The 7,983-nt window shown below is 35.5% G+C and overlaps 2 protein-coding genes across 3 annotated transcripts in view; one reads left to right on the top strand and one right to left on the bottom strand.

The window, feature by feature from the left end:
- The window catches only part of EXOSC3 (exosome component 3), an 18,324-nt gene extending 17,922 nt beyond the window's left edge, over window positions 1–402 (bottom strand). Inside the window, exon 1 of the mRNA XM_006911564.3 lies at window positions 292–402. The gene's annotated coding sequence lies outside the window, so the exon portion shown is untranslated. The remainder of the gene's footprint in view (window positions 1–291) is intronic.
- DCAF10 (DDB1 and CUL4 associated factor 10) overlaps window positions 1–7,983 on the top strand; it is a 41,492-nt gene that overhangs the window by 297 nt on the left and 33,212 nt on the right. Inside the window, exon 2 of one of the 2 annotated variants that reach the window (XM_006911563.3) lies at window positions 1–380. This exon is cut by the window's left edge and continues 3 nt beyond it. In XM_006911563.3, the coding sequence (XP_006911625.1) occupies window positions 1–380 (380 nt within the window). The remainder of the gene's footprint in view (window positions 381–7,983) is intronic. The other variant, XM_025046571.1, reaches the window with a different exon arrangement.

Raw genomic sequence — 7,983 nt, 5'->3', positions numbered from 1 at the left:
CCCCGCCGCCCCGGCGGCCCATCGCTACCCCAGGCCGCACGCGCCGGGGAGCTCGGGCCGCCCGGAGCTCTGGAGTCCTCAGCTGCTTCCGCCCAGGGAAAGCTGTCACCGCCCTCCCCGACGCGCCGGCGACACGGGCCAGACTGCAGGGCCGGGAGCCGAGGCCGGCACGGTCTCAGCACTTGCCTGGGCGGCCCTGGCGCCAGACTGTTCGGGTGGCTGAGAGAGCGCAGCCTGGGCCGCGGGCTGTTCGTGGACCCGGCGCGGGACAATTTCCGCACCATGACTAACCTCTATGGTTCCATCCATCCTGCGGACTCGGTGTACCTCAGCACCCGTACCCACGGTGCCGTCTTCAACCTCGAGTACTCGCCCGACGGGTAAGCGCGGCCCCTCGGAGGGCGGGTGCCCGCCTCCGCCTGGCTCGGCTGCCCGTGGGCGGCTGCCCAGAGCTCGCTCGCTCTGCCGGGGCAGGGGTGTGCGAGTCCGTTTGGGGCCGCTGGTCTTCATGCCCCTGGCGCTTTCTGAAGTGCTCTGTCGCTGTCAGAGGCCCCATACGGACCTTTGAGATAGGCTGCCCCGGGCCTCATTTGCTAACCTTCAGGTCGCCCAGTCTCTGTCAAGGGTAAATGCCTAATGCCCACACGGCAGGTCTGTCAGAGCCAGTCCAGAAGTAGGGTCTTATGGCACACAGTAGATGTTCAGTAAATAACCGAATAAATGCCCATTCTTTCCCTGTCACCCTTGGCTTGCGTTTTTCTCACCTAAGATTGTGTCAAGGGTAAGGAGCCTGCAGATGATGCCTGTACCTTGTGCCGGACTTGCCCTGAGAGGAAAGGGGTGCATTCCTTTGCTCCAGTAAGATGCTAAGACACGGCAGAGAGGTGTCTTATGATATGGAGCATTTGTGAAGTTACCAGGCTAGACTACATGTTTCTGTTAAGGGGATCCGGCCTTTTTCCTGGCTGATTCAATATTTCATGTTTGGCCTCAGTTTACTTTGGGCCAGTTTTCAAAATAATATGCTTTTAAAACTTTGTATTGTGAGTACACCAAGTTTAACAGCAATCAAAGAAAAAATTACACGCAGTTCCACCTTGAGACGACTTACCCGATCAAGGTTTCTGGATTCCTAGTCATTTGCTTAGTTGTTCATTCATTCACATTCCCTGGAGGATTCAGCAAATAATTATTGAGCACTTATATGTTCCAGATGTGGAGGTTGCAGTGGTGAGCAAAACCAGCTAATGGCACCGCTTTTATTGAGCTTGGAACCAGTTCGTTCAACTAAATATCAATAACCATACTAAATAATTCATTATGTGTATTTACAAATTGAGATAAAGTCTTGAAGGAGCTCGTTGTGGAATAGGATGTTTGAGGTTTCTCTGAGGAAGTGACACTTAAAGAAGATCAGAAAAATGAGTAGAAAATGAGTTAGTCAAGATAGGGTTGGGGAGGGGATAGAAGTATTTCCTATAGAGGAACTTGTATGTCAAAAGACCTGTGGCTGGAGAGGCAGCATATTGTGTCAGAGAAGCTGAAAGACAATAGGTTAAAACAAAAAATTTTGCTAAAGAAAGACCTAAAATATGCTAAGGAAGGAACAAAGCAACAGAATCTGGAATCATTGTGAGCAGATACACCCTACTCCATTTCACTGATGCAAATGCTTCTTCCTACTTACACTTGGTGCTGAGATCTCTGGGCTGCTCCTTATAGCAGTTGGGTGGGACTTGTAGCAATCAATGTGCACCTGAGTACAGGGAGAATTGGTGAGAGGAGAAACTATTTTGCTGAAGTTTATTCATGGAACCTCCTCTCCTCTCTCCTTCCTCCAACCAAGGTCCTTCCAAAATATCAATTATTCTTCATAAATATTCAGTTCCTCTCTTCTCCATATCCCAGCTCCTCTCCTCCCTACCTCCTACCTATTGTCAGGCCTTCAGAAGTAGCTGTTTCTATTCTTTGAAGGTGGCATTTTAGGTAGAGGATGAGAGGAATAGAATGAGTTATGAAGAAGGAATTCCATTGCCACTGATATTAGAGTGAGGAATATATTACTGATAGTTCTTTTCGATCTGTACTACATTTTCCCATAGAAACATTTTTTGTAAAAGGTGGTTAGGTACTCTAATACTTAAAATAATTCAATAATGTTTAATTACCCAGTTAATAAATACTCATTATAGAAAACATAGGCAACAAATGAACAAAAAGAAGCTAAACAAAACTTATGATTTCAGAGATTAACTGGATATCCAAGAAAATTTTTTCTTTGTATATGTTAATTTAATATAAACGTGGAATCATGCTGTTTTGTAGCCTGCTTTTTTTCATATACTATATTGTGAATTACCTATGTTAATAAATATATTTCTGCAACATTATTTAAATTTTTTCATTAGTTTAAATAAAACCTCTATAAACAAATATTTTAGATTTATGTCCTTATGATAAATCCCTGAAATGAATTAAAGATTATGAAGATTTTGGATACCTATTAAGTTGTCTTCTGTGAAGACTGGACCAATTCTCATTCCTATCAGATACATATGAAAGTGCCTGTCTCCCTATATGCTTGCCAACATTGCACATTGCCATTCTTTTTCATCTGTGCTAAGGTGATAAGTGAAAATAGTTGAATGTCTTAATTTTTTAATATCTTGCTACATCTACTAATATACCTAAAATTTTTATAAGATTTAAAGTAATTTCTTAGAAAAAAATTACATATCTTTGCTAAATGAAATAATTTCTCATATCCTTCAATTATATATGAGTTAAATCAACTTTACTGGGTACCATAACCATTGTCACAAGGACTTCTCAGTAGAGAGGAGGAGTGACACTGAAGGTAAGAATTAAAATTATGAATTTAATAGAGACCAGAATAGAAAGAATTTGCCCTAAAAAAAAAAAAAAAAATGAAAGGACACATGAATTAGAAGATAATTTCTAAAAAAATTCCAAAAATGTTTTAAGCAATAGCAACATTGTCAGAATAAGTGTATCACCATTCTCAAGCAATTCCTTTATAAGAGCATATTAGGCACTGCTGAGGAGAGAATAAATGTGTTGGAAAATAGAAGTGAAGAAATTATCCAGAAAACAGATGAGAGACACAGAAATTGAAAATGCAAGGGTTTGGTGACATGAAGCATAGAGAGAAAAAGTGTACCATATATTTGGTCAGTTCCTGAAGAAAATGAGGTAAATAGGGAGGCAAAAAACCTATTTGAAGAGACAATAGCTGAAAACGTTCCAGAATTAAGAAAAAGTACTAAGCCATGATTTAAGAAGCCCAACACCCCCCAAGTAGGAATCTTCCCTAGACACATAGTGAAACTGCATGATGACAAATATAAAATCTTAAAAGCTACAGAAAAAAAGACCTTCAAAGAAGTAACCATGATCATTGTGATAGCCAATTAGTCATTAATAATAGTGTAAATCAGAGGACAATGTCAGAGGAAAAATAACTGCTAATCTAGATATCTATTACTCAGCAAAGATGGGTTCTTTGTTCTCAAAAACAAAGATGAAATAAATACATATTCAATCAAAGCTGAGGAGTTTGCTACCAGACCTTCAATAACAGAATTCTGAGTTCAAAGAAAAGAAAATGTTTTCAGATGGGAGATCTGAGATGCTAGAAGGAATGAAGAAGAAAGAAAATGGAAAATATGTATGTAAAACTAATTTTGCCTTTTGGGATTAACAGAGATGGAACCAAAATAGAAGACAATAATAGCATATAAATTATGAAGAGATGTTCTAAATTTCTTTAGATTTTTTTGAGGGAGAATTATGATATATTAACTGTAGGCTTTAATAAGTTTAGTATACATATTAAAATTTGCAAGATAACCACCAAAAGACAAGAAAGAATATATTATTTATAGACTAGTAGAGGAAAAATATGGAATAAGGAAAAGAATTCCAAAAGAAGAAAGGGGAAAAAAATAGAAAAGTTTAATAATATAAATAAAAAGCACAATGAATGGCTGAAAATAAATCCATATATTACTAATTATAATAAATATAGAAGCACTAAACATTCAAAAGAATAGGCAAAGATTATTGAAACATTTTAAACAAAAAGCTGATAAGCTATATTAATATACAAAATAGGCTTTAAGGCAAAAAATTACTAGAAATATTAGGTCATGTCAAAATAATAAAAACTTAATTCACCTGGAAGATAAAACAATTCTGAACTTGAATCAATTTTGATTTAAAATATATACATCATAGTGTTCCTCAGTTAAATATAAACATAAAGATACACGAGATATATTCAACACCACTTAAAATCTTGCTCTGAAGAGCATATGTAGAATACTGCATTCAAGCCTGATATTCGGCTAGTACACATTGGTTCAGCTGTACCAGTTGTTAAAATATTGATATATGTCCATAGTAGTTGAATAGTTACTGCCCCAAGCCCATTGAGTTCCCTCCTAATGCTTCAGCACCTTCCATGGGACCTCCCGGAATAACCCTTTATATAGCGTCTAAGAGTTAAGAACTGGCACAGCAAGCTGCCAACAAACATCTCATGGGAGGGCTATAGCATCTATTATAATTGCTCCTCACCCATGCCAGGTACTCCCCCACCCCACCCCACCTCCCGCCCACACACACACAAATCCATTGACAAAGGCCCAGTGACCTTTGAGCTTGTCTATAGTGTAGGGCAGCCTGTCTTTCTCAGTCACTCTCTACTTTCACATGATCATTTGAGGGGAACTGCAGCCTCTGGGGAGATCCAGAGAAAAGAAAGCAGTCAGATGAGAGTTAGAACACTATTGCAGGCACCATCTAAACATATTGACTCTTGGCATAGCATGCACTTCCATGGCAGGATAGAATCCTTAGCAGATGAATAAGGCCTAAGGAGATGGTTTACAGATGAATAATTCCTGGGATGCAGAACCCTAATTTTTATCATTCTGATTAAATTTCAGAATGCGTTAGGTTTGTGCGTTAGGTTTGCCAAAACTCATTGAATGCCTGCCCACCATGGGCATTAATAACACTCATTTTATTAATGAAAATCACTGCCAACATAAATCTCTCTACCAGACACATTTGAGAGAACTGAGAAGCAGAAAGGTAATCAAATAAAAGGATTTGTATTCTGGCTTAAACTCATAACTGCCATATTACATCACCTCTCATCTGAGCTGAAGGATTAGGTTTGACATAATTAAATATGATATATCAATAAATTACTTTTATGACTTAGTTATTAATATAATTGAATACATAGTGAATATACAAAATTAACAGCAAGTATTGTAAAGGCTAAAAAAAATGTATACTTATTTCAGCAAAAGTTAAAAAGAACTCAGCCGCATGAACAATTCTGCTTATGTTAAGAGTGATTTTTTTTTTAACGTGTCAAGACTACAGGTTACTTAATGACTACCTATTTAGTGTGGAAGTTCTTGGAGGGGCTTCATGCAATTTCCTATGTCTATGGTTCAGGCAAATGTATCTGTATCAAACAAGATTATGACTACAATTTTTAAAAATTAATAAATGATGGGAATTACTAGAATAATTCGATGAACAATTTAAGTTCTAACTAATAGCACTTGGCAAGCATTTTTATAATTTATAGTTTATTAAGAAAATGTTTTTAGTTTTATTCATGTTAGTTTATATTACTATTGAATTTTTAATATCACACAACCATATATAACAACTACCTCATGCTTGTTTTTTTTAAATGCACAAGGAAAATTTACAAAATTTTCACATACAAGGCCACATATTTTAAGAGTATCATAGAGTACAGTTTTTCAGTACAATATGATAACTAGAAATTAATAACAAAAAAGATAACTAAAAAAAAAAATCTCTGTGTTTTCAAGTTAAGAAACATTTATGAATAACTCATGGGCCAAAGAAGTGATAATGGAAATTAGAAATATGTAGAACTAAATGGTAATGGAAGTACCATGTGTCTCAAAAATTGTAGGATCTATATAAGTAAAACAGTATCTCATAGGAAAATTATAGTCTTTAATAAACTGGAAAGGAAGACAAGGAAAATTAATGAGCTAAGAATCTATCTCAAGAAAAAAGAATAGTGAAGTTATCTGAAAATAATATTAAAGTAAATCTGAAAAAAGGAGAAGGAATGAAATTCAGTAATAAAAAATAGAATTAGTGAAAATTTAAAATTCAATAGAAATGCCCAACGGAGAGAAAAAATTGTCTTTGAAAAGACAAATGAAATTGAAAAACACTCATTGATCAAGAGAATGCCCAAATAAACAATATTAAGAATGAAAAAGGGGATATAACTTTAGATGCAAAAGATAGAGATTAGCTCTCCAAAAGTAGCAAAGTAAGTGGTTTGGACCAACTCTCTGAGAACAATTAGAAAAACTAGAGAAAATGTAAAATATTTAATGTAAGATATGAAAAGCTTATTTTGAAAAGATTGGAGAATTAAGGCAATGAAGAAATTTCAAGGCTAAGATCTGTAAAAGAAGGTAAGCCAGATGTGAGCACACCATTTTAGCTAAATGAATCTAGCAATATGGTAGAAATGAAATGTTGATTTGACATTAGAAAATAAATTAATGTAAACCACTACATTAACATCTTAAAGGAAAAATATAATTTCAATAAATGTTAGGAAGTATTTTATACAATTTAACATATATTGATGAATAAAGAAACTTAGCAAATTTGTAGTAGAAGAAAACTTCCTTAATCCAATAATAGGAATCTACCACCACCACCACCCCAAAAAAACCCTACAGCAGACATTGTAGTTAATAATGAAATGGTGAATGTATTCTTAAAGATCAGGAATAAGACAAGAGTGCCTGCTATATTAACAGTTCTATTCAACATAGTACTAAAAGTCCTAACTAGTGCAGCAAGGAAAAAAATTATTAAAAAACAATTGTTTGTAGATGATGATGATTACTGATAAAGACAACAAAAATAACCTACAGATAAAGTATTAAAATAGCAATATCGATGGATAAATATTTTAAAAATCAGTTGCATTTCTGTATACCAGCAGCAAAGTACAATTTTTAAAAGAACATTTATAAAAGCATTTTAAAAAATGGCAGGTACCCAGGAATAAATCTTAACAAAAAGTAGGCAAGACCCATATGGAGAATCTCCATGGTAAGTGGAGATATGTCATGTTCATGGATTGGAAGACCCCATATTGTAAAGATGTCAATCCTGTGCAAGCTTTTCTATAGATTTATAACAATCGCAATTAAAATCCACATCTGGATTTGTGTGTGTGTATATAACTTGTTAAGTTGATTGTAAATGTATAAGGATGTCCAAAGGTCCAAGAATTGCCAAAATACTCTTGCTAAGTAAATCTTGAATATGTGGAAAAGTATGCATATTATTGATGGAATGATGCAATATTGTATGATATAAATTCTACTAAATTAATTTGTAAAGTTAGGACATCCCAATAAAAAATACCAATAAGATATTTTAGTAAGTCCTGACATGCTATATCTAAAGTTCATTTGGAAGAGAAAGCATATTAGCCCCCCAAAAATGTTTATAAAGCAATGTTTATTAAAATGTTTATAAAGCAATAAAGCAATCTTGCCTTGCCACATATCAAATATACTATAAACCTTTTAGAAATTAAAATGATGTGATGGAATTGCATAGAATAGAATATAGAGTACAAAAACAAAACATATATCATAAAGATGGCATTTCAAAACCAATGAGAAAAGTGTAGGCTTTGGTATTGAGACAAATTATATACATTTTTATTTTTTTAATTTTTAAAATAGATTTTATTTATTATTAATTTTTAATTTAGTTTCAAGTATACAGTACATTGGTTAGACATCTATGTAGTTCATAAAATGATCCCCCCAATTGTACCCTCCCTCCCTTGACCCTCTACCTAGCCAATGTATTAATGCTAACTGCATTCCCTATGCAGTGCTCTCCATCCCTGTGACCATC

This window comes from Pteropus alecto, unplaced genomic scaffold (genome assembly GCF_000325575.1).
Source record: "Pteropus alecto unplaced genomic scaffold, ASM32557v1 scaffold114, whole genome shotgun sequence".
NCBI lineage: Eukaryota > Metazoa > Chordata > Mammalia > Chiroptera > Pteropodidae > Pteropus > Pteropus alecto.
The sequence above is the reverse complement of the archived record's forward strand: the minus strand, read 5'-3'. Positions and strand labels throughout refer to the sequence as shown.